The 27,827-nt window shown below is 40.6% G+C and overlaps 1 protein-coding gene across 5 annotated transcripts in view; it reads right to left on the reverse strand.

Moving 5' to 3' along the window:
* Positions 1-27,827, reverse strand: part of shroom1 (shroom family member 1) — a 70,616-nt gene that overhangs the window by 23,804 nt on the left and 18,985 nt on the right. For 2 of the 5 annotated variants that reach the window (XM_057820528.1, XM_057820527.1), the window contains 2 exons: positions 4,748-7,520; positions 4,493-4,676 (listed from right to left, as the gene is read on the reverse strand). In XM_057820528.1, the coding sequence (XP_057676511.1) occupies positions 4,493-4,676; positions 4,748-7,350 (2,787 nt within the window). In that variant the 5' untranslated portion in view covers positions 7,351-7,520. Of the gene's footprint in view, positions 1-4,492; positions 4,677-4,747; positions 7,521-13,573; positions 14,026-27,827 lie in introns of those variants that run through there. The other 3 variants (XM_057820531.1, XM_057820530.1, XM_057820529.1) reach the window with 3 other exon arrangements.

Below are 27,827 nucleotides of genomic sequence, written 5' to 3' on the forward strand. Positions count from 1 at the left end.
AGTCGGTCGCAGCAACACATGCAGCGAGTCAACGCCGGATTTAGGATAAAAGTACGAAAGCTGTACCGCATACAAACAGTAAAAAGGATCATCTCAGGAGTGATGTGTTCGAGGAGTCAAGGTAATTATATTTTTCGTACCATGCATTAGGGCTGCAGCTATTGAATATTTTAGTAATCGACTGAAAATTCTATCGATTAATCGAGTAATCGGATAAAACAAATATATTTTTAGGTGAAGAGCAATTATAAATATACATGAGAAAACAAGACATTTCATCTAATCTTGAACCATTTTCAGTCAATCAATGTCTTTATTTCCGATGTATATTGTTGAAAACAGCCAACAATTGTATCTCAGATGTAACTAGAATTAAAAAAAAAAAAAGACAAATTCACTGCTTTCACACAAAAAACTTTTAGATCTTATAAAAAAAAAAAAAAAATCTTACCTAAAAATGCCGTTACGCTTGATAACACACATCACTTAAAAGTTAGGATTTTTTCCCACGTGTTTCAATTGAATTTCTCTTTGTGTCAAGCCATTTTTAAGTTCTAGTTAAGTTTTAAGTTAGTCTAAACTGTAAGTCCTGATTGGATTTTGAGTTTTTGCAGTGTTCAAAATAAATGTATGATACAGGCTGTATTGGAGCACATTAGGGACCAGTGCTACTTGGTGTTTTATCCAGCAATGACTACTGAGCTAAAATTGATAGTTAGCATGATTAAGTTTTTATTTTACACCCTCATCACTCCACAATGCTATGTTATGTTAAAGCCTGTATGTAAGACACGTTAGCCACGCATCGACAGTGGTCATAATTAATTGAAACCTAGCCCTCCGCAGGGCTAACGTTACGTGAGCTAGTAGCGACAGTAACGTTAATCTTATTTATTAGCGCTTAGCGCTCTACTGCTTTAAGATGGCGGCTGTTTACTAACGCGGCCGAGTCGGTCATTTCGCATCTAGTTCAACATACATGTGATCTCTATGAGACGCATCAGACGCTACCTGTACCAACGTAACATCGTGCGGGCTAATATTTAGCAACGTCGGCGTCGTTTGTGGCGGCTGTCGGCTGCAGTAAGTTTTTTTTTTTCCTTCTTCCTCTCCGCACGTGACAGCGCGTTGTCCCGCATTAAAAGTAGTCCGAGCAAAACGTGACGCTTAGAGCTGTCAAAATAAACGATTACTCGAGGTGAATAAAATTACTCGGATCAGATTTTAAACTGGAGTTACTCGAGTTGCTCGAGTACTCGTTTCAGCTCTACCATGCATTTATTTTGAAACGTTGTGAAAAAAATCAATGGTAGAAATTAGCCGCTACGGCATTAGCATCATAGTTCTTAATATTTACGTAAAATAAATGCTAACTGCCCGGTTCTTTTAACAAAGAATCGAGACTGTTTAATGTCCATACCTATAAAGAATTCAGAGATTTAAGCATTTATTCTAAGGCTGTCAAACGATTAAAATTTTAAATCGAGTTAATCACAGCTTAAAAATCAATCGTAATTAATCGCAATTCAAACCATCTATAAAATATGCCATATTTTTCTGTAAATTATTGTTGGAATGGAAAGATAAGACACAAGACGGATATATACATTCAACATACTGTACATAAGTACTGTATTTGTTTATTATAACAATAAATCAACTGGAAGGCATTAACATTATTAACATTCTGTTAAAGCGATCCATGGATAGAAAGACTTGTAGCTCTTAAAAGATAAATGTTAGTACAAGTTATAGAAATTTTATATTAAAACCTCTCTTAATGTTTTCGTTTGAATAAAATTTGTAAAATTTTCAATCAAAAGATAAAACTAGTAGCTTGCCATTGTTGATGTCAATAAATAAACAATGCTCATGGTGCTGAAACCCATGAAATCAGTCGCACCCAAGCGCCACCAGAGGGTGACAAAACACCCAAAAACACAAGTAACAAGTGGACATGGCACTGTGCTGTCATTTAATCTGTTTGAGCAGGGCATGTGCGCTAAATGCGTCAAATATTTTAACGTGTTTATTAAAAAAATTAATTACCGCCCGTTAACGCGATAATTTTGACAGCCCTAATTTATTCACAAGAATTTAAACGTAAATAGCTCTTTGTTGTGGTAAGGCGGCGCCATAGTGACTTAAAGACGAGCAGCACTTTCGACATATTTATGTAAAATAAATAATACTGCCCATTTTTTTGCTTTTAACCAAGAATCGAGAGTGTTTTACGTCCATATCGATAAAGTATTCAGGGATTTAAGCATTTATTCACAAGAATTTCACGTTAAAAGCTCTTTGTTGTGGTAAAGCGGCGCCACAGTGACTTAAAGACGAGCAGCACATTTGACATATTTACTTAAAATTAGGGCTGTTAAACGATTAACATTTTTTAATCGAGTTAATCACAGTTTAAAAATTAATTAATCGTAACTAATCACAATTCAAACCATCTATAAAATATGCCATATTTTTCTGTAAATTATTGTTGGAATGGAAAGATAAGACACAAGACGGATATATACATTCAACATATTGTACATAAGTTATATAAATATTATATTAAAACCCCTCTGAATGTTTTCGTTTTAGTAAAATTTGTAAAATTTTCAATCAAAAGTAAACTAGTAGCTCGCCATTGTTGATGTCAACCCATAAAAATCAGTCGCACCAAAGCGCCAGCAGAGGGAGACAAAAAACACAAGTAACAAGTGGACATGACACTGCTGTCGTTTTAATCTGTTTGAGCGGGGCATGTGCCTTAATTGCGTCAAATATTTTAACATGATTAATTTTAAAAATTAATTAACGCCCGTTAACGCACTAATTTTGACAGCCCTACTTAAAATAAAGGCTAACGGCCCGTTTTTTTTTTTTTTTTTTTTTTTTTGCTTTTAACCAAGAATTGAGACTGTTTTACATCCATATCTATAAAGAATTGAGGGATTTACACAATAATTCACAATAATTTTCAACGTAAAAAGCTCTTTGTCTGTGTTTCCACTTGGTCAGCTTTGACGGAGATAGGCCCCCTATTAATCGGCCCCGTGTCCCGTCAATACCATTATGAAGTCTATGCTCGAGTAATTCGATTAGAAAAAAGCTTCGAATAAAATTTGGCTGCTTCGAGGATTTAATTAGAGTGGCGTGGCAATTGTTTCTTTTGAAATGGTTTGCATTTAGTTTTATTGATTTGGGTGGATTCACTGTCCTCTAGTAGCAAAAGTGAATATGACCTAACTCATTGAACATGGCTGAATCCAGCCGCTCACTGTTAAGACCAACATAAGGTAAGTTTTTGTTAGCGCTAATATGTTTTTCATGCATTCCTAATTTAGTTTATAGGTAGATATAGCTGTTTTGGGGGGGAATACATGTTTTAATGATTTGTAAAGAGCATTGTAAAAATAACGTTAACATTTTATCGCATTTTAGCTAGCTGACTTTGGCTATGCAAGTTAGCAATTCTTTTTGTTGTACTTAGATCTTCATTTATTTTATTTTTTTTTTATTCCGTTTGAGGCTAAGCTCAGGTATTTAAATTCATTTATGAATGAAAGTGCAAGTCTGTATAGTTTGAAGAAACCCTCAGGAATTTTATTTTGTATTCGCATTCTTTGTTCTTTTGAAAGGGCAATCTTAGCAAGCCTTTGTTTTACATCTCCTAAAATTTTTTCTGCAACGCATTAAATGTTCCTAATCGGATTACTCGATTATTATTATTATGACATAACTCATCTGACATGGCTGGATCCTGCTGCTCCCTGTTAAGACCAATAAAAGGTTTTAGTATGAGGTAACATGATTATTTTTGCATTCGTAATTTAGTTCAGGGGTATATTTCATAGTTGTTTTGTTGTTGTTGTGAAAGGAATATGTGCTTAAATGATTTGTTAAGAGCATTATATATATATTTTTAAAAAAAAAAGTTCGCATTTTATAGCATTTAAGCTAGTGGAATTTTGCTATGCAAGTTAGTTAATTGTTCTTTTGTTATACTCCTGTCCTCATTTATTCATTTTTTCATACCGATTGAGGCTAAGCTCAGGTATTTCAATTTATTTTTGAAAGCATAAATTGCTCTCGTGAAGTGAAAGTGCAATTCTGGATACAGGGACCCTGTTTTTTTGCGGTTAATGGGGACTAGAACCCACCGCAATATGTGAAAAACCGCAAAGTAGTGCATGTATTCAGATTTAGCATTTGAAAGAGATACATACAAAACATGTTTTTTCACCTTTTTCCCCAGAGTATAATTAAATAATTCATAAATAGTTTTTTAGCATTTCAAATGTAATAATTATGATAAGTTTTAAACATGCTACTGTCCACCAAATTATTTTTAAATAACAATAACATAAAAACATGCTTGTTTTTCATCAAATGCTTCATTGAGTGAGTCCACTCAAATCCGCTCATGCTGCTCACTTACAAACAAAACATATACTGTATATATTATCTTTGAACAAATCTGGAATTATTGGCCCACCTGGAATGGATGTGGTGTGGATGTGGATCTGTTCCTGAAAATTGGTGCTTCAGGTTGGTCCAAGAGACTCTCCATAGATGCATACATGCCATGCGATCGATATTGTCTTTCCTTCCATCTAGTTTGGTTTGACTGACCTGCAGGTGGACCTGGAGAAGGTTGTGCTGAGAAGAACTGGGCGTACCTATTTTGTAAAACATTCAATTAACACGACTAAAAGAACTCAAATGGTTTCCAATCTGTCACAAAGCCTACCTGACAGAGCTGGTGGAGGAATCAAGGATGCGTCCTGCAGACTGGGGTCTATTTAGTTTCTTTTTTAGAGGATTGCCCTCGGTACTTGCAGATAAAGGCCTAGGAACCCAGTCAAATGGTCTTTCTCCCAGAGAGTGTCTCTGTCTGGGAGGTACTAGTACCTGAGGACCTGGTTGCTGCGGTTCCGCAACTTTCTGACCCGTTTTGCGTTCCATGTATTCCACCAGCGCCTGGTGTTGCAGGTGCTTCAAGTTTGTTCTTGAAGCGCTAGGGGCTGATTGGGCACGACCCCGCGTCTCAAACAACTTTCTACGCGCTGCTACGAGTCCCTGCTCTCTTGGTTGCAAATGATCCTGCCAGTCGCCGTCCATTTCGTACAGGCTGTCGCTTTCATTGCCAAAGGAGCGACAAGCCGAGTGGCTGGGGCCACCACCGAGCTGGTTGAGCTTCTCAGGTTCAGAGTAGCACATCTTTTTCTGCTCCGGAGTCAATCGCTTTCGGCCCCCGATTCGAGACGCCACCTGAGGCTGGGCCACATTTGCGGAGCCCCTATTTTCTCTTTCCGTCATTGTGTTCATCTGCTTAGGACTCTGCCTCACCTCTTCCACTATGCTCCCTCTCTCTGTATCCTCAGAGACAACGGACGGGGTAATAGTATCTGTGGATGTTTCAGAATCTTGTGATGGGGAGAACGAGTGAATCACCGGTGATCTCAGTTCAGGTTTTGGCCTGGGGCGATGGCTTGATGCCAGTTGCAGATCCCTTCTTTTAAATGATGTCTCCTTCAGGACTTTAGATTGGGCGTCCTTTAACTTCTCCTTGTAGTACTTTTTATAGGAGTCATCCAGGGTGTTACAAGAAAGAGTATCGACTACCCCTGTGTCGTTCTTGGTCGTGTCACCTTGCGGAGGTTTTCCGTTCTTTACAGACACATCAGTAACACAAGTTGCGTTTCGTGTTGTTTCTTTATCAGTCACAACAAATTCAGCATCCATTTTTGACTTAAATGTTGTTCTGTTAGCTTCAGTGAGATGGTAGAGAAGAGGGGTGGTTTCTTTGTTTATCCTATCACTGGCTACATCTGTCAGTGGCTGTCTTATACCCTTCTTTAATTGCTCTTTTCCCTTCAGCTGCTTAGATGGCTCACTGAAGTTCAGTGAAGTTACATCCTTTGTTTGTAAAGTCGAATGTGGGGAGTTTTTCTCAGGCCCGCAGTAAAATATCGGATTGGTTGTGGTATGGCGCCCAATCTCTCGACTCTCGGTGTCAATTTCTTCAAAGGAATCCAAACTCTGAGAGGACCGTGTCGAAAGGGAAGCGGGTTTGTGATTCTCTTGATCTGAACTTCTTGGGATGGTGTCCTTGCCTCTTTCATCCAGGACTTGTTTTATGGGTATAAATAAATTTTCCATTGTGCTGTGACATCTTTCTCTCTCTCTTGGTCTCTCCGACAAAGTAGAGCATTCACTTGCGGCTTCAGACCCACTCACAGATGCAGAATGTTTTCTCATTCTGGCTTCGGATTGCTTATACATTCCTGTGACGAAGTAGAACTGACCCTTATGCGTGATGCTGCTGTTGATAAAGCCTGTCTGATCAGCGGTCCAAGGACTGGAAACACGGACTGGCTCTGAAATGCTCCTATCGTAAGCGGAATGCAACCCATTGCGCAGATCGTCGAACTCGCTTCTGACACCATCGGTATGACTGTGATCCTGACTGGTACTTCTGCCCCCGCTTGATAACTTAGAGTGTTCAGATTGGCTTGTACCTTTGGGAGGTGATCGTTTCGGGAAGTTCATGGACTTCTGCTGCTGAGAGGGAGCTTTGTTGTCCTGGATGAAAAGATTGGGGTGGTTCACGGGGACCGTGTTTTGTTCATAAGAGGGACAGTGAGAGTGAGTGCTTGGGAGTTGCTGAACCTCCACTGCTGGCACCGCTCTGTGATCCGAGTACATTTTGGGACTGATGACAGAGTTGACTGTCTCTGGCTTAGCCATCCCGGTTTGGGGGACATTCCCTAGATGATGATTAGTTTGGGATCTGAGCTGTTGAGTGTCAGAATTGTGCTGACCCTTGCCGTTTTCTACGTTTTTAGCAGCTGTAAAATTAGTTGGTCGTGATGGGATTGGGTGTGGACCAATGGGAGTGTAATCCCCTTGGGATGGACCCCTATGAGGCATCTTTGACATTGTTTTGTCATTGTTATAAAAACTAGCATTTCCATTCTGCTTGTAAGTACTATTGCGATAGTTCTGCGAGATCACCTCCATAGAACGATATAACTGGTCCATGGTCTTTGCGTTAGCCTGCAAACCCTGGGTAGGATGATACATGGACTTTATATACTTAAGGTCAGCATAGTGGCTGAAAGAACTAGACTGCAGGTCGTCTGGGAAGTGAAGTGAAGGCGGGTAGTCCGGAGCGTTGGACCCTCCAGAGAAGGAGCTGTAGGCAGAGTCTCCTTTGCCGTGCTGGTGGTGGGCAAATTGTTCGACAATGCTGCTGTTGGACCTAGCCGGGGAGAGCCGATTGACGGGCAGGCTCAGAGGATGCAGGTCCACGTTGCTCATTCTCTCAAAGTGGAAGCTGTAGGAATCCATGGAATAACGGGAAAGATGTCAAGAAGGAGCATTTATCTGCCTTTCAACTGGGGGAAGTCCCACCAACACATTTGCACCTGGTTGTGCAGAGTCCAGGTCGTAAATTAGGTCATTTTCGCACCTCCTTCTGGCTTATTCAAATCCTCGGCGAATTGTCTGCTCAAAAGTACCTGCAGGAGAAAACAAAAACACAGACTAGCTGTGAGCCTGAAATGTATTTGGCACATGCTTTGGATAAGAAACAAGTATTTTTGTGTGTGAAGCCTATGACTCATCACCATATTTAATGCCGTTTTTTTTAGCAATACTTACTCACGTCCAATATTAACGTGCAATATTCAACGCCTTCACTGTCAAACTGCTGCGACTTCACTTCGATTATTTGGACTGGACTGCCAGAACATAGGACTATCTCATACACATTTTAAATTCCTATTTATTTCCATTTTATACCTTTATTCTTGCAAGTCACTTTGAGATTTTAAGTTATCGTGCAATGTAAAGGGAGATGCTCCACAATTTCATTGTACAACTGTATAATGACAATAAAGGGCTATTCTATTCTATAAGCCGCAGCGGTCTTTAATGTATTATGGGATATCTACACCTAAGGATACTAACCGGTAACACATTATTTGACAGCGGCATCATAAGACTGTCATAAGACCAAATGAACCACCATGAAGCTTTGAACCAATTGGCTGCAAAGCTTCATTTGGCCATCCCTGCTCCCTTGAGGGAGATAGTCAACCTCTGCTGCCACCTGCTGTCAACACTGTTGTCATCCAACATGCCTCCTAGCATGCAATGCAGCACTCAAGATGGTAATAACAATCAAAATACATGTTCTGTGCTAATTATTTCTTCAGTTACTGTTATGGTTGTTTCAGTAATTGCTAGTTAAGGTATTTGGTAAAACTTTGACAGTGGCATGATAAGATTGTCATAAGACCATCATAATTATGACATGACACTGCCATGAGAATTAATGAATGATCATGACTGATCGATCGGGTCCGATCACGTCATTTTCAAAGTATCGGAATCGTCAAAAAAATATCGGACATGCCTTTTTTAATATATATATATATATATATATATATATTAATTAAATCGTTTTCTAATTGTATTTAACGTTACAGACACAATGTCTTACATTCATCCAGAGTCTTTAGTTTTGGCTTAAAGTAAGGCTATCAAATTTATTGCGTAAACGGTGGTAATTAATTTTTTTTAAATTAATCACGTAAAAATATTTAATGCAATCAACGCATGCGCTGTGCGACCCACTCACGCATTGTCACGTTCAATCTATAATGGCGTCGTTTTATCTATATATAGAGCTAACAGGCAGTGTAAATTGAGTAGAGAGAATTTTGGCAGTCTTTGGAGCCTCTTCTTTATTGGCTAAAGCCTTAAAACCCCTCTCTCAACAATTAGAAATATCGTTGGAAGCAATGTGGGGAAGAACGATAGTTGTTGATCTTTTCCTTAACACCCTATGTTACTTCCCAATGCAGAGAAGATATATCAATTGGTGCCACTACGCACGGTCATGGTTGCACTTCCCATCATTCGTTTGGGCAGAACATTTAAATGGCTACAGTATAATTTACTGAAACCTCAACAAATACACTAGATGGCAATATTTAGTCACAATATACAAAGTCACATTTATCCTTTAAGAATTACAAGTCTTTCTATCCGTGGATCCCTCTCACAGAAAGATTCTTAATAATGTAAATGCCATCTTGAGGATTTATTGTCATAATAAACAAAATACAGTACTTATGTACTGTATGTTGAATGTATATATTCATCTGAGTTTTATTCTTTTTTTTTCTTAATGCATTGCCAAAATGTATATAATCGGGAAAAATTATCGGGAATGATTGGATTGAATCGGGAGCAAAAAAAAAAAAACAAAAGCAATCGGATCGGGAAATATCGGGATCGGCAGATACTCAAACTAAAGCGATCGGGATCGGATCGGGAGCAAAAAAACGATCGGAACAACCCTAATCATGACATATCATTTTGTGTCATCCGGCAAATTATCTCACTTTTAAATGGATGTAATAGATCCAAGCTGACATAATTTTCCGGATGACACTTGTGTCATATGCATTCATTAATGCCCAAAATAGTGTCATATCATAATTTTGATTGTCTTATGGCAGTCTTATGATGCCGCTGTCACATAAAGTGTTACCTATTAACTCAATAAATCAACAAATAAACCACACTGGACAATAAACTGCAGGATTAAAAAAAAAAAAAAAAAAGTAGTGGCTGATTGTCCAAAAATTACGGTATTTAAGGACGAATCCCTGCAACCTTGGATCAAGCAGGTCTCTAATTAGACCTTGAGGTCAGCCGAGCATTTTGCGGCAAACACGTGAAAATATTTCTGGAATTCAATGAAATTACAGCGCACATGAAGAACATGTGACACCTAATACCTCATTATAAAGCACAGTTGCCCTGGAATGCTTGTCGCCTGTATTTATTTCCTTGGAATTGAGTGGGGACAACACTAAATCATGTAAAGTGGGTCAGGTAAAATTGTATTTTGTTGTGATACAAGCGTAAAAGCCATGGCTGAGAAACATACCACTGCAAATTAATGACCAGGTCCATGCCAAAGTCTTGGCAACTGTTGTGTCTGGTTCTCTTTTATGACCCCCTGTGCCTGTCATCAAGATGTCATCTTACTCAGAGGCCAATGTTGCTAATAAAACCACGACGAGCCAACAAGTCCATTTGCTTTAACATCACTTTTTTTTTTAATGTCAGGCTGCAGCTATGATGCCATCGGAAACAACTGTGCTCATCAGTCTAACTCTACAAATTTTAAACCCCAGAATTGGAGTTGACCGATAATGACTTTTAACTGATAACCGATTTCCTGAAATTGTCAAACTCCAAAAATCCGATACCGATATCAAACCGATGTATGTGGTCGTGGGTAGGCCTTACGCGAGAACAAATTTTAGTAGGCGATACAGGTAGTCCCTGAGTTATGACGTACTCGACTTACGCAATTTCAACTTTATGACACTGGAGTCTCGACCACCATTTTGTCTCCATTCATTTTGGGTTTTTTTTTTTTTGTCGCATGAACAGTACCTCATTGTACCTCAAAGTATCTTATTTTTTAATTTATTAATATGATGATTTCTGTCCTCACTAAACGTGAAGTTGTTCAGCTTTACACACGTCAAACTATTATGCTTTTTACATCTTTTAACTTCCTTCACTTTTGACAATTTGTAAAGCTGTAACACACCTATGTACACTAACAGTAGTGTATCAAATACTTGTTCTCCCCACTGTATGTTCAAAATGACACGCATTTTAACAATAAAACACTTGACAAAAAAACAATTGGTGTTCAAACGTCCATCTAGTCTGATTAATATGTAAATTTAGTAGATTAAGTTAGCCTAATTTGCCTAACAAACGTCAACTACCTTAAATGCTACGAATATTTACAATTGTCATAGCAAATCGCTATCACACGTAACTCCGTAAACTAGAGCTGTAAATTTATTTACAAATTCAAACACACACATTTATTAGCTGAAACAACTTACATACATATGTGCACCAAACCAAAGTACAGCTGTCCTTTATTCATGTCAGACGAGAGTCTGCTCCTCAGTCATAAGGCGACAGTCCAGCTCGACCCAATGCTGCCACCAGAGGGCAGTGTATCCTCCATAATTAAACAAAATACTTTTGGACTTTTTGGACAGTTTTATTCCCGGCACTTAAAGGGTTAATTCCGACTTACTCAGAAATTCGGTTTACGTCACCACCCTAGGAACAAAACTTGTTTGTAACCCGGGGACTACCTGTATATTTTCTCATACAATATAGCCGATTATTGTCAATTTCTTTTAAACAACTCAACCACTAATGAACTCCATTCAAATGCAATAAATTGTTATTCTTCAAAAAATATATATATATTAAAAATAATAAATAAATTAAAAAAAAAAAAAAAAAAACAATGCATAAAGAGTCATTATATAGCTAGCTAAGTGCAGAATATGAAACAGGTGGGAAACCCACCACCCTTTATGTTCTCTGCCAATTAGAGCCCATCAAAAGTGTTGATAGATCCAAAATGTCATCTTGTCCTGCAAAGTCCACAAGTTAGTAAATTTGAAGACAAATTATTCATTGCAAATCAGATTTTTCATAATGGGTCTCATTTTAAAGCTATTCTTAGTGTAAAATGCGAAGTATGTGAGATTAACCCCACAAATCTTTATTTACATGTTGACCATGATGTGCTTTTATTTTGAAATGTTCACCTGAAGTACATTCGCTAAGCTGCTAACCTACACTTTACACTCAGTTGGGAAAAAAAAAAAGTGCATTTGTCTTCAATTTTCATTATGCATGTGATGTCAGTATTAGATTTTTCTTTTTTGTGTAAGCAAATATGCCTCTTATTGATTTACTTTAAAGGAAAGCTCGGACTGAAAGACTTGTAGGCTCTAATAAGCCACAATTGTTCTCATTTACCAAATTATGTTATTAGAAACACATATATTATTGCCATTGATTTAAAAATCTAAATTTGGTACATTTTTGACCTACGGAGTGCGCCATATTTACACCCACTTTGATGGACCCGTTTTGTGTGTCCCTGGCATGTTTTTTTGTGTGATTAATAAACCCTTTTACGCAATCCCTATGTTATTGTTGTCTGCTTGCTGTCTGAAGTGAGCCGCGTTTTCAAATTCTGTGGTCAAGCCAGCCGCACTTTATTTTCAGTTGCGTTTCCCTTTCAGGTTCTACCGCACAGAAACTGACAACGCATGTGGGTAGCGATTGCTTGATAAGGAAAATCACGACTCCAACGTCACGCGGAAGTACAGTCCGGTGGTCTACGCGCTTGTCTGTCCCACTGGAAACGCGGGTTTAAATCCCGCTGGAGACCTTCATTTAATTGTTTTTGCTGCTCGTTTTCATCAAATATCAACAGTGATGTCCTGCTCGTCACTTTTCTATTTGGGTTCAAATTGGACGGGCAGAACCAACGACATGTTTATGTAGATAAAGAATGACACTGTGGTAGCCCGGCAATGCCACTAAGTGACGTCACCATCCAGAGAGCATTGCGTCGTCAACATCAGTAGCAATTAGGAATTTCATGTCTTTCTACCCATGGTACCGTTTGAAGCATTATTGTATTTAATTTTCTAATTGTGTGTTCATAGTTTGATGGTGACAAATAAATGTCATTTGTAAGAAGAACTAGATACATTTAGGAAATTTTCCGAAAAATTGCCGTTTACGGTTGAACGGAAATTTTTCCGGGTCCAGTTGAAAAAAAGCCATCGTTGTCCGAAAATTCCGGACGTTTTGATACTAGAACGGTGCCGATCGGTCAAATGGTTCGGGCTGCGCGCCGCGCCGAAGAAACGCGCAAAAAAAGTGCCATTCACTCAATTATAATTTTTTTTAAAAAACTGTGTTAACGGGTGAACAGAAAATTTTTCGCCGCCGTTCGAAAAAAAGCCTGCGTCGCACGAATTTGTTGGTCGTTTTGATACTCGAACGGTGCCGATCGGTCAAATAGTTCGGGCTGCGCGGCGGGACGAAAAAATGCGGAGAATAAGATGTTTAATAAAAATAAAGTTGACGGACAACATATAAGACCCAGGTAACTACGGGGTGATCAGTGTTATCAGGGGGAAGTAATATCAATCTATTTCATTTTGTTTATTTTATTAATATGATGTATAATACATGTGTATGATAGTTATTTTGAGATTTAGAGGGTATTTAGGGGTTCTTAAAGGGTTAATTCTGACTTATGCGGAAATTTGGGTTAGGTCGCCATCATGGGAAAGGAACTCGTTCGTAACCCGGGGACAATCTGTATATTATTAAAAGATAATGTGTTTATAAAGGCTTTCCTGATCTGCAAATCTGGACACACATAGACACAAGTGCACACATACAAGGAGAGAGAGGCTCCCCAACAGGGGAGCGCTCAAGTGGAAGTGATGGAGGGGACAGGCAGTGACACAATGTACAGAGAAGGGGAGTGAAGTGGGGGTGAGGAAGAAACAGACAAATACCGTCACACGCAAACAAACTACAACAGGACACAAGACTGCAACAATGACATCAACAGTTGCGAGGAGAATGCAAGGCCTCACTTGGAAAGATCACAGGTGGCATCAAACAAAACAAAACTTACCCAAACTTTGACTGATACTCTTGCTCAAGCCCAAAAATGCCATGTGGCCTTTGAAAATCCAAAATATCCCCTCTGCTTTCACGCCATGTTTCTTCCAAGAAGCACCGGCGCCAAGCAACCAGACGAGCACGATATTAAAGACTTGTAGAGCGCCTTCTCTCGACAAGCCCCCACCACTTCGCTCTCTCCCTCTCTCTCTTTGCGACCTGCTGCTGCTTAGCGGGAGCCAGCGATTGGCCGCCCGATGACGTCCGGCTCCGTCATGCACAATGAGAGCAGCGGAGGGAATATTTCACGTTAGTGGCGAACAACACAGAGCGAGAGAAAGAAGAAAAAAAAGAGGCCTCGCATTCCTGGCTGGCTTCAAAGACGGAGCGCAGCCCGGGCGCCATTCATTCCCAAGGTCCTGAGCCCGGCACATGGAGACTGGCCAAGGCAGGAGGGAGGGAAGAGGAGATTCAAGGAAGGGTGGGTGGCTGAGGGGGCTGAGTGGACGTGTGACCTCCGGAGGCCTGCACCCCCAAAACAAAAATCTCAAAAGACGAATATTTTTTTTTTATTACACGCCCTGTCATTAAGGGCGCTTTCACATTAGACCAGTGGTTCTTAACCGGAGTTCGATCGAACCACAGGGGTTCGGTGAGTAAGTGTTAGGGGTTCGTATGCTGATTAAACCTAGGCAAAGTGGCTTTTAGGGCCAGGTTTTGGACTGGTTTGCTCCCAATAGGACACTAGTCCTCGATCTAATGGGAATGGGTTTAACTGGTTTGCTCAGTGGAAGCTTGACTCGCACTTAGTATAAAGGAATACAACAGACCAATGGGTAGCATGGTCTCAAATTTTGACCTGTTTATAAAACACTGTCAAAATCAGAAGAATTTTGAACGAGAATTTTTTTAATTATTAGCTTGCTAGCTTAGATATATTGGTTTTTAATTTGGAAAAAAATAAAAATTATCCTATTCTGAAGGGTTCGGTGAATCCACATGTGAAACTTCTGGGGTTCGGGACCCTTAGCAAGGTTAAGAACCACCATATTAGACCAAGAGGACCAGGAGAGCAACCTCGCAACAGCGCTTGCAAATGACTTGTTGAAAAGGTTCAGGATTCACTCTGCGCCAACCGAACATTCTGAGTAGCATTACGTGGACGAAAGGCGCACTCATTGATTGGACGAATAGAAGAGGAAATACCTCCCTTTTGGGAGGGGAGAGAGCGTGGGGCTTCACAGTGTGGTGCTGTGACTCTGCACGTAATGTAGCATAGCATAGCAAGTCGCCGCTCTGTCAGGGCGGGGTTGCTCCCTACTGATTCAATGCCGAGCGAACTGGAGTATATAACAAATGCATTGAGGAAAATTAAACCATGAAAGGGAACCACGTGTTACCCCAAGTCACACAGGCGCACAATCGCTCTCACTTTCATGACTTTTGGACTTCAAATTGTCACCACTTCCAGGAGAGCGAGACCCACAAAACAGTCGCCCAGAGAGGCTCCACCTGTCCCAGTCACTGTCACTCTCAAACAGGAACAGCATGCAAAACACAACCGTCACATTAGAATCTGATTCTGTTCTTCAAATGCAGTTAAACCACGAAAGGGAACCGTGTGGTACCCCAACTCAGACAGGCGCACAATCGCTCTCACTTTCGTGATTTTTTTGAACTGTCAAATTGTCGCCACGTTCATGAGAGCGAGACTCACGAAACGGCTGCCCCGATAGGTCCTGCCTGTCTTGGCCACTGTCACTCTTACACAGGAACAGCACGCAAAACACAACCACATTAGAACCCGATTTTGTGCATTAAATGCAATAAAACCACGAAAGGGAACCGCGTGGTACCCGCGTGGTACCCGAAGTCGCACAGGCGCAGCATCGCTTTCACTTTTGTGACTTTTTGGACCGTCAAATTGTCGCCACTTCCAAGAGAGCGAGACTCACGAAACAGCCGCCTGTCTCGGCCACTGCCACTCTCACACAGGAACAGCATACAAAACACAACCACCACATTAGTACCTGATTCTGTGTATCAAATGCAATTAAACCACAAAAGGGAAGTGCGTGGTACCCCAAGTCGCACAGGCGCAGCATCGCTCTCACTTTTGTGACCTTTTGGACTGTCAAATTGTCACCATTTGCAGGAGAGCGAGACTCACAAAACAGCCGCCCCGACAGGCGCCGCCTGTCTCGGCCACTGTCACTCTCGCACAGGAAAAGCACGCAAAACACAACCGCCACATTAGAACCCGATTTTGTGTATCAATTGCAATTAAACCACGAAAGGGAACCACGTGGCGACCCAACTCACACAGGCGCAAAATCGCTCTCACTGTCATGACTTTTGGACTGTCAAATTGTTGCCACTTCCAGGAGAGCGAGACTGATGAAACGGCCGCCCCGAGAGGCTCCGGCTGTCTCGGCCACTGTTCTCTCACCCAGGAACAGCATGCAAAACACAACCGCCACATCAAAACCTGATTCTGTGTATCAAATTCAACTGCTTAGCGCAGCACAGCAACTTTTGCCCGTGTTTAATCGTCTGTCCTCTTGCCATTGTTGATTTTGGATAGCTTGTACGCAGCACGTCTGCTTCCAAGGATGTCACAGCCTGGAGCATCACAGCTCCACGCAGTGACGTTGCACGTAAAGTAGCAAAAGCACACCCTACTCCGGTTGCAATCACAAACGAAGCAGGGTGCACTGAAAGCAGACCCACAATTTTTGAGCCGACCAGAGTTCGTTTGTTTGGTCCTAACTAGAGTTCAGATGCGCGTTCACATTTACAAAATGAAGAGGACTATCTGAAAAAAAGAACTCTGGTCAATTTAAAACAGACCAAACAGTGCGAGTGTGAACTGTGAAAGTGCCCTATGAGTCATGACTCAGGCTGTGTTATTGTCCTCCATTTTTTTAAAATGTATGTTTACTCATACTTGACCTACTTTTACAATGGCATTTTAAACCCACACTGAACGGCTGAAAAAGTGGATATACAACATACATGAGGTAAAGAAAGGAGCATGAGGTGAGATTTTGCACTCACGTGCCATGCTTCCTGAACACAACAAAACAATTTCTCACGAGAAAAAGCCCAAGTTTGGAAACCAAAACGTGTGCAAGCACTAACCTCACTGTGAACCAGTGTTGTTTTCAGCAGCACTTTTCATTCTTGTCTTAGTTTTAAAATTCTTATTAATCTTGAGTCCTTTTTTTTCATTTCAAAATGTTTTTATCTTCGTCTAGTTTTAGTCGACAAAATTTCACACAAATTTCTTCACGTTTTAGTCTATAGTTACTCAAAATGTTCAATTAAACCTACCTAGACGCCACGAACTGTACAGTGCTGGCCAAAAGTATTGTCACCCCTGCAATTCTGTCCGATAATGCTCAAATTTTCCAAGAAAATTATTGCAATTACAAATGGTTTGGTAGTAATATCTTCATTTATTTTGCTTGCGATGAAAAAACACAAAAGAGAATCGAAAACAACAATTAAATCATTATCATTTTACACAACACTCCAAAAATGGGACGGGCCTCTTTGAAAAATCATGTGATGCTTCTCTAATTTGTGTAATTAACAGCACCTGTTACTTACCTGTGGCCCATAACAGGTGGTGGCAATAACTAAGTCAAACTTGTAGCCAGTTAGAATGGATTAAAGTTGACTCAATCTCTGTCCTGTGTCCTTGTGTGTACCACAATTAGCATGTAGAAAAGAAAGATAAAACAACCATCTGAGGACTTGAGAAGCAGAATTGTGAGGAAGCATTAGCAAACTCAAGGTTACAAGTCCATCTCCAAAGACCTGAATGTTCTTGTGTCTACCGTGCACAGTGTCATCAATAAGTGTAAAGCCCATGGCACTGTGGTTAACCTCCCTGGATGTGGACGGAAAGGAAAAACTGATGAGAGATTTCAACGAAAGATTGTGCGGATGGTGGATAAAGACCCTCAACTAACATCCAAACAAGTCCTGTCCTGCAATCCGTGGTTCAACAGTGTCAACCCATACTATTCGTCAGCGTCTGAATGAAAAGGGACTGGTAGGATACCCAGTAAGACCCCACTTCTGATCCAGAGACATAAAAAAGCCAGGCTGGAGTTTGCCAAAACTTACCTGAGTAAGCCAAAAATGTTCTTTGGTCAGATGAGACAAAAGAGCTTTTTGGGAAAAGGCATCAACATAGAGTTTACAAGGAAAAATATGAGGCCATCAAAGAAAAGAACGCGGTCCCCACAGTCAAACATGGTGGAGGCTCCCTGATGTTTTGGGGTTGTTTTGCTGCCAATGACACTGGACTGCTTGACCGTGTGCGTGGCTTATAAAGTCTGAAAACTACCAACAAATTTTGCAGCATAATATAGGGCCCAGTGTGAGAAATCCGTAATCCCTGGTTACAACAGTGTCAACCCGTACTATCCGTTGGCATCTGAATGAAAAGGGACTATGGAAGGATAGCCAGTAAGACCCCACTTCTGACCCAGAGACATAAAAAAGCCAGGCTGGCGTTTGCCAAAACTTACCTGATAAAGCAAAAAAAACATTTTGGAAGAATGTTCTCTGGTCAGATGAGGCAAAAGTAGAGCTTTTTGGGAAAAGGCATCAACATAGAGTTTACAAGGAAAAATACGAGGCCATCAAAGAAAACACGGTCCCCACAGTCAAACATGGTGTAGCTTCCCTGTTGTTTTGGGGTTGTTTTGCTGCCTCTGGCACTGGACTGCTTGACCATGTGCATGGCATTATGAAGTCTGAAGACTACCAACAAATTTTTCAGCATAATGTTGGGCCCAGTGTGAGAAAGCTGGGTCTCCCTCAGAGGTCATTGTCAATGACCCAAAACACACTTCGAAAAGAACTAGAAAATGGTTTGAGAGAAAGCACTGGAGACTTCTAAAGTTGCCAGCAATGAGTCCAGACCTGAATCCCATAGAACACCCGTGGAGAGAGCTGAAAATGGCAGTTTGGAGAAGGCACCCTTCCGATCTCAGAAACCCGGAACAGTTGGCCTAAGAAAAATGGTCTAAAATTCCAGCAGAGCATTGTAAGAAACTCATTGATGGATACCGTAAGTGGTTGTTCGCAGTTATTTTGTCGAAATGTTGTGCTAACGAGTATTATCTGAGCGTGCCAATACTTTTGTCCGACCCATTTTTGGAGTTTTGTGTAAAATAATAATAGATTTAATTTTTTTCCCCCCATTCTCTTTTGTGTTTTTTTCATTGCAAGCAAAATAAATGAAGATATTACGACCAAAGCATTTGTAATTGCAATCATTTTCTGGGAGAAATTAAGCATTTTCTGACAGATTTGCAGGGGTGCCACTACTTTTGGCCAGCACTGTAGGTCTTGTTTAGACTGGGAAGCAAAATCTTGATTTTTTTAGCTCATCCAGATTGAAACTGGATGACATTTTTGTAGCCTGAAGAGTCCCATAGCACAGAAATCAGATTTTTGCTAGACGGATTAAAACCACATGCTGGAGGTACAGTCGCTTCATATCAGTTTTGGACTAGATGCTTCTCTGTGTGAACAACTCAAATGGAATTTGACTGTCCGTCACGTCACTTTATGCTGGATGACACCTTACCTCACCAATTTAAAGGATTTGTTCCTTAATCCCTTCATTTCCTCATCTGAGATAACTACACAATAGAGTATCGGTTAATAAAATCTAATGGAGAACAACACATTTTCAGCCTTTCTGCCAAAAAAGCCAACACCCTTCCGAGTTCCGAGCGCACAATCCATCCAGTTGGGCTGAAGCCATTTCTTGTAATGAAACGTGACTGAAGACACACCCCACGTCAAGACTTACCTGTTTGACGTGGTTAATATTAGTACATTTGTACAGGAAATGGTTTAGAAGAACACTAATGGAGAAAACAATTATTGACGGCGAACAAAAAAACAGGCGAGGTGATGAACGTGTGAAAGCATAAATGTAGTGAGAGGTTAGAAAAACAAAAGATAAAAAGAAGATGAGGAGACCCAGCAGGAGGCTCGGGACAAACACTGCAGGACTAAAAAAACAACAGCGAGTGACCCACTTAGTGCTCAAAGGTGGAAAAAGTCTCCATCATTACAGAAATATGTTACTGTGAAAGGAAGAAAACAAGCACTATTGTTCTTGAATCCCCCCTGTGTCTCACTCTGCTTCAGTCTCTGAGGACGCGCTGTCAGCGCGGATGTCCCATCACATTTTTTTAAGGGTTCATACAGTATAATTTCTGATAGCAGAGCCAAGGTTACAATTCATACAGTAGCTGCTATTTATCTCTCAGGGTGTGGACCATTAAAAAACCGTGTGGCATTTGCCAAGGCCCATAGCCTGTCAAAAGGATGGACGCTGGAAAAGTGGCAAAAGGTGGATATTTCAAATGAATCTTCCATTGAATTACACCACAATCACCACAAATATTGCAGGAGACCTACTGGAGCCCGCAAGGATCTGAGATTCACTCAGAAAACAGTGAAGTTTGGTGGTTACATCATTACCAAAATCATGGTCTGGGGTTACATCCAGTATGGGGGTGTGCGAGAGATCTGAAGGGTGGAAGGCAACATAAATAATCTGAAATATGAACAAATCTTAGCTGCCTCTTACATTCCTAAGCATAAAAAGGGACAAATTCTGCAGCAGGATGGTGCTCCATCGCATACTTCAATCTCTACCTCAAAGTTCCTCAAGGCAAAGAAGAACAAGATTAGAGCTGAAACGAATACTCGAGCAACTTGAGTAACTCGAGTTTAAAAACTGATCCGAGTAATTTTATTCACCTCGAGGAATAGTTTAATTTTGCCAGCTTTAAGCATCACGTTTTGCCCAGACTACTTTTAATGCGGGACAATGCGCTGACGTCACGTGCGTAGAGGAATAAGCAAAAAAAAAAAAAAGAAAAAAAAAAAGAAAAAAAACCTTACTGCAGCCGACCGCCGCTACAAACTATGCAGATGTTGCTAAAAACTACGCCCACATGATGCTAGTGTGGTAGCAGTTAGTGTCCGATACGTCTCATAGAGATCACATGCATTTCGAACTAGATGCGAAATGACAGACTCAGCCGCGTCTGGGCAGCGTTAGTAAACAGCCGCCATCTTTAAGCAGTAGACCTCTCAGCGCCTATAAATATAATGTTACTGTCACTCGCGCACGTAACGTAAGCCCTTCAAAGGGCTAGGTTTCTATTTATTATGACCACTGTCGATGCGTGGCTAACGTGTCTTAAATACAGGCTTTATTTAATCTGTAAAAACACAGCGCTGTAGAGTGATGAGGGTGTAAAATTAAAACATAATAAAGCTAACTGTCAGTTTTAGCTCAGTAGTCATTGCTGAATAAAACACCAAGTAGCACTGGTCCCTAATGTGCTCCAATGCAGCAGGTACCATACATTTATTGTGAACACTGCAAAAACTACCTATAAGTACTTAGTTTAGACTAACTTAAAACTTAACTAGAACTTAAAAATAGCTTGACACAAATGGAAATTCAATTGAAACACGTGGGGAAAACATAGCTTTCAAGTGATGTGTGTTATCAAGCGCAATTACATTTTTAGGTAAGAAATATGTTGTTGTTTTTTTTTTTAATAAGATCTAGAAGTTTTTTGAGTGAAAGCAGTGAATTTTTTTTTCTAGTCACATCCGAGATGCAATGTTAGCTGTTTTCAACAATGTACAGGGTGACACCTACTGAGACTGCAGCAAATCTGAGAATATCCAGATGTGCAGTCTACAAAGTTAAAAAGAAGCTGAAAGATACCGGAACAGCCTCACGAAAACCTGGCTCTGGAAGTGCCGATCTGTGCGGACCAAAAAGTTAATTGACAAGGTGATATGTGGCCACCCCAGAGTCCAGATCTCAATCCCCTGGATTATAGCATATGGGCAACTGTGGAGGACAGTGCCTGTAAGAAGCCACAAACTTCTGTGGCAGCCTTGGAGAGGTCCATTGTTAGATCTTGGGAAAAGATGACAGCATCCTACATAAAGACGACCTGTCAAGCGTTCCGTTAAGGGAGGACACATTGAAAAATAGAGTGTACTGTACATGTTCTTTACAACAATGTATAATTTGTGATTAAATTCTAATTCTAAAATGAATAAACATGGCATTTAAGTTGTATTATGGCAGTGGAAACTTTTTTTTGGGTCACCCTGTACATCGAAAATAAAGCCATCGATTGACTGAAAATGGTTCAATATTGGATTAAATGTCTTTTTTTCTCATGTATATTTAAAATTGCTCTTTACCTAAAAAAAAAAAAATGTTTTATCCGATTACTCGATAGAATTTTCAGTCGATTACTAAAATATTCGATAGCTGCAGCCCTAATCAAGATCCTCTGGGACTGACCAGCCCAGTCACCAGACATGAACATCATTGAGCATATCTGGGGTAGGATGAAGGAGGAAGCATGGAAGACGAAACCCAAGAATGTTGATGAACTCTGGGAGGCATGGAAGACTGCTTTCTTTGATGTTCCTGATGACTTCATCAATAAATTGTATGAATCCTTGCCGAAGCCCACGGAAGTCATACAAAATATTACATTTGGATCTCACAGCACCATTACTTAATTCGCTTATGTCATGCAATATATTTTTGTATTTGAAGTACATTTTTTGTTCAATTTTCACACATTCTGTAGGCGACAAAACTTTTGTCTTGCCAAAATTTGACCATTATGTCTTCATTAAATGATTAATTTTTTTTCAGTGAAAGAAATATATTTTTGTACATTCAACATCATTTGGGAGCGTCTTAGCTTTCATATGAGCCATTTCTGAAACCAACTGAATAACTAAAAGTCAGGTTATTAGCAATTGTTTCGACAAAATGGATAAACGACAAGACTTTTGTCAGGGACTGTAGTGTGGTGTTGTAATTGTTTTGTTTTGAAAGTGTATGCATTTAGTTGTATTGATTTTGGTGGATACACTGCCCTCTAGTGGCAATAGTGAATATGACATCACTCATCTAACTGCTGTATCCAGCTGCTCCCTGTTAAGACCAACATAAAGTTGTAAGTTTTTGTTTGAGCTAATATGATTGTTTATGTAATCGTAATTTAGTTTAGTTATATTTAGCTGTTTTTGAATGAATTTGTGTTTGAATGATTTGTACAGATCATTGTAAAAAAAAAAAAAAAAAAAAAAAAAAAAAAGTTCGCATTTTATAGCATTTAAGCTAGTGGACAATTGCTAATGCAAGTTAACCAATCCATCTCCTGCTCTCTACTCCCCTCACTCGTGAACAAGACCCCAAGATACTTGAACACCTCCACTTAGGGCAGGATCTCATCCCTGACCCACAGACGGCACGCCACCCTTTTCCAACTGATGGTCAGCGTCTGCAGTGAAGTGGACTCTGCACCGGTTCATTGTGGTGAAGAAGGAGCTGAGCCAAAAGGCGAAGCTCTTGATTTACCTGTTGATCTACGTTCCTACTCTCACCTATGGTCATAAACTGTGCGTCGTGACCGAAAGAACCAGATCCCGGATACAGGTGGTCTAAATTATGGAATTCGGCCTCTCCCTTAGAGATAGCGTGAGGAGATCGTTCATCTGGGAGGGACTCAGGGTCGAGCCGGTACTCCTCTGCATTGAGAGGAGCCAACTGAGGTGTCTTGGGCATCTGGTTTGGACGCCAGGTGTTACGGGCATGTCAAACCAGCGTGAGGCCCGGAGACAACCCAGGACATGCTGGAGAGACTACGTCTCTTGGGTGGCCTGGGAACACCTTAGGATCCAGCTGGAGGAGCTGGCTGTAGTGGCTGGGTAGAGGAAAGTCTGGGCTTTCCTGCTAAGGCTGCTGCGACCCGACCGGATTAAATAATGGACGGATGGAAGTTAACCAATAGTTCTTCAGTTGGACTTCGATCCTCATTTATTCGTTTCCAGTGAAGGTTGGACTATGCAAAGGCTGCTCTGTGTCACTGGTTCTGTTCATAAGTTCTGTGGACAGAATATCTAGGCCCAGTCGAGGATTTGAGGGGGTCCGGGTTGGTGGCCTTTTTTGCAGATGATGTAGTCTTGTTGGCTTCATCAAGCCGTGACCTTCAATTCTCACTGGAACGGTTCGCAGCCAAGGGTGGAGCTGTCGGAATACGAATCAGCACCTCCAAATCCGAGATCATAGTCCTCAGTCGGGACAAGGTGGAATGCCTTATCTAGGTCAGGGATGAGGTCCTTCCACAAGTGGAGGAGTTCAAGTATCTTGGGGTCTTGTTGACAAGTAATGGAAAAAATAGAACGTGAAATCGTCAGGCGGATCACTGCCAAGTCTGCAGTGATGCAGACTCTGCATCAGTCCATCGTGGTGAAAAGGGAGCTGAGCCGAAAGGAAAACCTCTCCATTTACTGGTTGATCTACGTTCCTACCCTCACCAGTGGTCACGAGTTGTGGGTCGGGACCGGCAGAACAATATCCCTGATGCAAGAGGTCGAAATTAGTTTCCTCCACTGGGTGTCAAGGCTCTCCCTTTGAGGTAAGATAAAGAGCTCTCCCATCCGGGAGGGGCTCGGAGTAGAGCCACTGCTCCCACACATCGAGAGGAGCCAGATGAGGTGGCTCATGCATCTGATGAGGTGTTCCGGGCACGTCCCACTGGGAGGAGGCTGCGGGGCCGACCCAGTACACACTGGGGAGACTATATCTCCCGGCTGACCTGGGAACGCCTTGGGATCCCCCAAGAAAAGCTGGATGAAGTGGCTAGGGAGAGGGAAGTCCCAGCTGAAGCTGCTGTCCCCGCGACCCGACCTCTGATAAGCGGGAGAAAATGGATGGCTGGACTAATTGATACATTTTTTGATGACTTGAATAATCGATAGCTGCAACCCCGCAGAAGTCACACACAATCCCATCATGCCGTTTAAAAAAAAAAAAACATAATAATAATAATGCCCTGTATTCAGGATCCACTTAAGTTTAAAGCCTATTCTAATGATTCTCCAGCAACACGACACCATGTAACAAACCCCTCACTAACAAACTTGCACTAGGCTGTACAAACCATCCCTGTCCTGTTATATAATGAACTATGTCGCAAGCAGCTGACATCAGGCACTGTCATGCAGTAGATAGCCCACCGCGTGTTACTGCTATGATAGTAGTCACAGTCGATGACTTCACCACAGAGACGTGGCTAACAGTGCATGGTTTATTCCAATCGAGTCGCCAGTGTGATGTCCCAGTGACACCATGAAGGATGACATGAGTACAATAGTTGGAACATGCCAGCTAATTGAAAAAAATAACAAAAACATCAAGCAATTTCTAATAGGGCGAAAAGAACAATGACATTTTTGTCCATGATTCTACTGCAGTCTATGCAAGTATACAATGAGTAGTACGTTTACATGGATACATTTATTTGAATTAAAAGCCTGGTTGGAATAAAAATGCTTTATTCTAACTAGGGTTGTTCCGATCATGTTTTTTTGCTCACGATCCGATAGTTTTAGTTTGAGTATCTGCCGATCCCGATATTTCCCGATCCGATTGCTTTTTTTTTTTTTTGCTCCCGATTCAATTCCTATCATTCCCGATAATTTTCCCTGATCATATACATTTTGGCAATGCATTAAGAAAAAAATGAATACAACTCGGACGAATATATACATTCAACATACAGTACATAAGTACTGTATTTGTTTATTATGACAATAAATCCTCAAGATGGCATTTACATTATTAAGATTCTTTCTGTGAGAGGGATCCACGGATGGAAAGACTTGTAATTCTTAAAGGATAAATGTGACTTTGTATATTGTGACTAAATATTGCCATCTAGTGTATTTGTTGAGCTTTCAGTAAATGATACTGTAGCCATTTAACTGTTTTGCCCAAATGCATGATGGGAAGTGCAACCATGACCATGCGTAGTGGCACCAATTGATATATCTTCTCTGCGTGGGGAAATAACATTTGGTGTTAAGAAAAAGATCAACTACCACCTTTCTTTCCCACATTGCTTCCCACGATATTTCTACTTGTTGAGACAGGGATTTTAAGGCTTTAGCCAATTAAAAACAGGCACCAAAGACTGCCAAAATTCTCTCTACTCATTAAACGCTGCCTGTTAGCTCTATATATATAGGTAATATGTGTGCACTCTATAGGGCAGCTTTGAATTTCATAACACTTTGTGTAATGACAATAAAGGCATTCTATTCTATTCTATTCTATTCTAAAACGGCGCCATTATAGATTGAACGCGACAATGCGTGAGTGGGTCGTGCAGCGCATGCGTTAATTGCGTTAAATATTTTAACAATTAAACCAAAACTAAAGACTCTGGATGAATGTAAGACATTTTGTCTGTAACGTTAAATACAACTATTAGAAAACGATTTAATTTTAAAAAAAAAATATATATATATTAAAAAAAGGCACGTCCGATATTTTTTTTGCCGATTCCGATACTTTGAAAATGACGTGATCGGACCCGATCGATCGGGACATCTTTACTTGTAACTGAACATTTTTACCAAAACTTGGTTAAAAAAATAAGATTTTTTTATAAATGTGTACACTCCATTATTATGCTGGTGTTAAAAAAAAACATGCAAGTTGATGATAAATTTTATTTTAAAAAAAACTTCTGACTGTATTTACCATAATTACAACACTACTGGAACGCAGCATCACATCTACCACAGGTGAGGAATGACACGTGTTAAGAAGCGCTTCCTTATGTAACCTGGTAATTGTACAGAGGCATCTTTATTACTGGAAGGATACTGTAACACAGTCAATAAAAAGAAGAATCGATTTCCCTGTGCAAACAGCCGGTCGGTGCAGCTGATAAGAAGATGGTGAGACACTTTGCATTATTTGGCGGTTAGGAATGTTACTTACAATTGACCTGAACAGCAAATAAAGATGTCATGCTTGTGGCAGTTTCCACCAATCCAAAAAAAAAAAAAATGGTTAGCTTAGGTGTTTCTTACATAACTTAAGTACTGTTTGGTTTATAATTCTGTGTACCCAGACAAGATAATCAGTTGCCAACAGTCTTTTTATGACACCTGATCGACAACGTGTGGATCAGGGCCAGCTCTGGGTAACTTGGCGCCCTAAGCGACGGTTTAGCTAGCCTCCCTTGCAAGATGACAATATCTAATATATAGTCCCTGAAATAAGTCTTGTCGCTTATCCATTTTGTAGAAACAATTGCTAATAACCTGACTTTTAATGATTCAATTGGTTTCAGAAATGGCTCATATGAAAGCTAAGACCCTCCCAAATGGTGTTAAATGTCCAAAAATATATTTGTTTCACTGAAAAAAGATTTATCAATTAATGAAGACATAAAGGTCCAATTTTGGCAAGACAGAAGTTTTGTCGCCTACAGAAAGTAGTGTGAAAATTGAACAAAAAATGTACTTCAAATACAAAAATGTGTTACATAACATCAGCGAATTAAGTAGTGGTGCTGTGAGATCCAAATTTAATATTTTGTATGACTTCCATGGGCTTGAAGGGCTGCATCCAAGCGGTTCGGCAAGGATTCATACAATTTATCGATGAAGTCATCAGGGACATCAAAGAAAGCAGTCTTGCATGCCTCCTAGAGTTCATCAACATTCTTGGGTTTCGTCTTCCATGCTTCCTCTTTCATCCTACCCATGTCTCGTGACTGGGCTGGCCAGTCCTGGAGGATCTTGATCTTCTTTGCCTTGAGGAACTTTGTGGTAGAGATTGAAGTATGCAATGGAGCACCATCCTGCTGCAGAATTTGTCCCTTTTTATGGTTAGAAATGTAAGAGGCAGCTAAGATTTGTTGATATTTCAGACTATTTATGTTGCCTTCCACCCTGCAGATCCCTCGCACACCCCATACTGGATGTAACCCAGCAGTGATGGCCAAATAAAGTTTCTTGAAGCGTTGAAGCTTTGCAGCCAATTGGTTCAAAGTTTCATGGTGGTTCATTTGGTCTTATGACAATTCGTATGATGCCGCTGTCAAATAAAGTGTTACCGGTTCATATCTTTTGGTGTAAATATCCCATAATACAGTGAAAACCGCTGTGGCTTATAGTCCAGTGCGGCCTATCTATGAACAAATTCTGTTTTCGTGCCAAATTTGGTGGGCGGCGGCTTATAGTCAGGTGCGTCTTATAGTGCGAAAATTAGGGTATACAGTATATTGCTAACCCGCAAAAAGTCGCAATGTCATTTTTTCCCCCAAATTATGCAGCCCTACGCTCTTCCAATCTTGAATCACGTGAAAACAGACTGG

This window comes from Corythoichthys intestinalis, chromosome 18 (assembly GCF_030265065.1).
Source record: "Corythoichthys intestinalis isolate RoL2023-P3 chromosome 18, ASM3026506v1, whole genome shotgun sequence".
In the NCBI taxonomy this organism is placed as follows: domain Eukaryota; kingdom Metazoa; phylum Chordata; class Actinopteri; order Syngnathiformes; family Syngnathidae; genus Corythoichthys; species Corythoichthys intestinalis.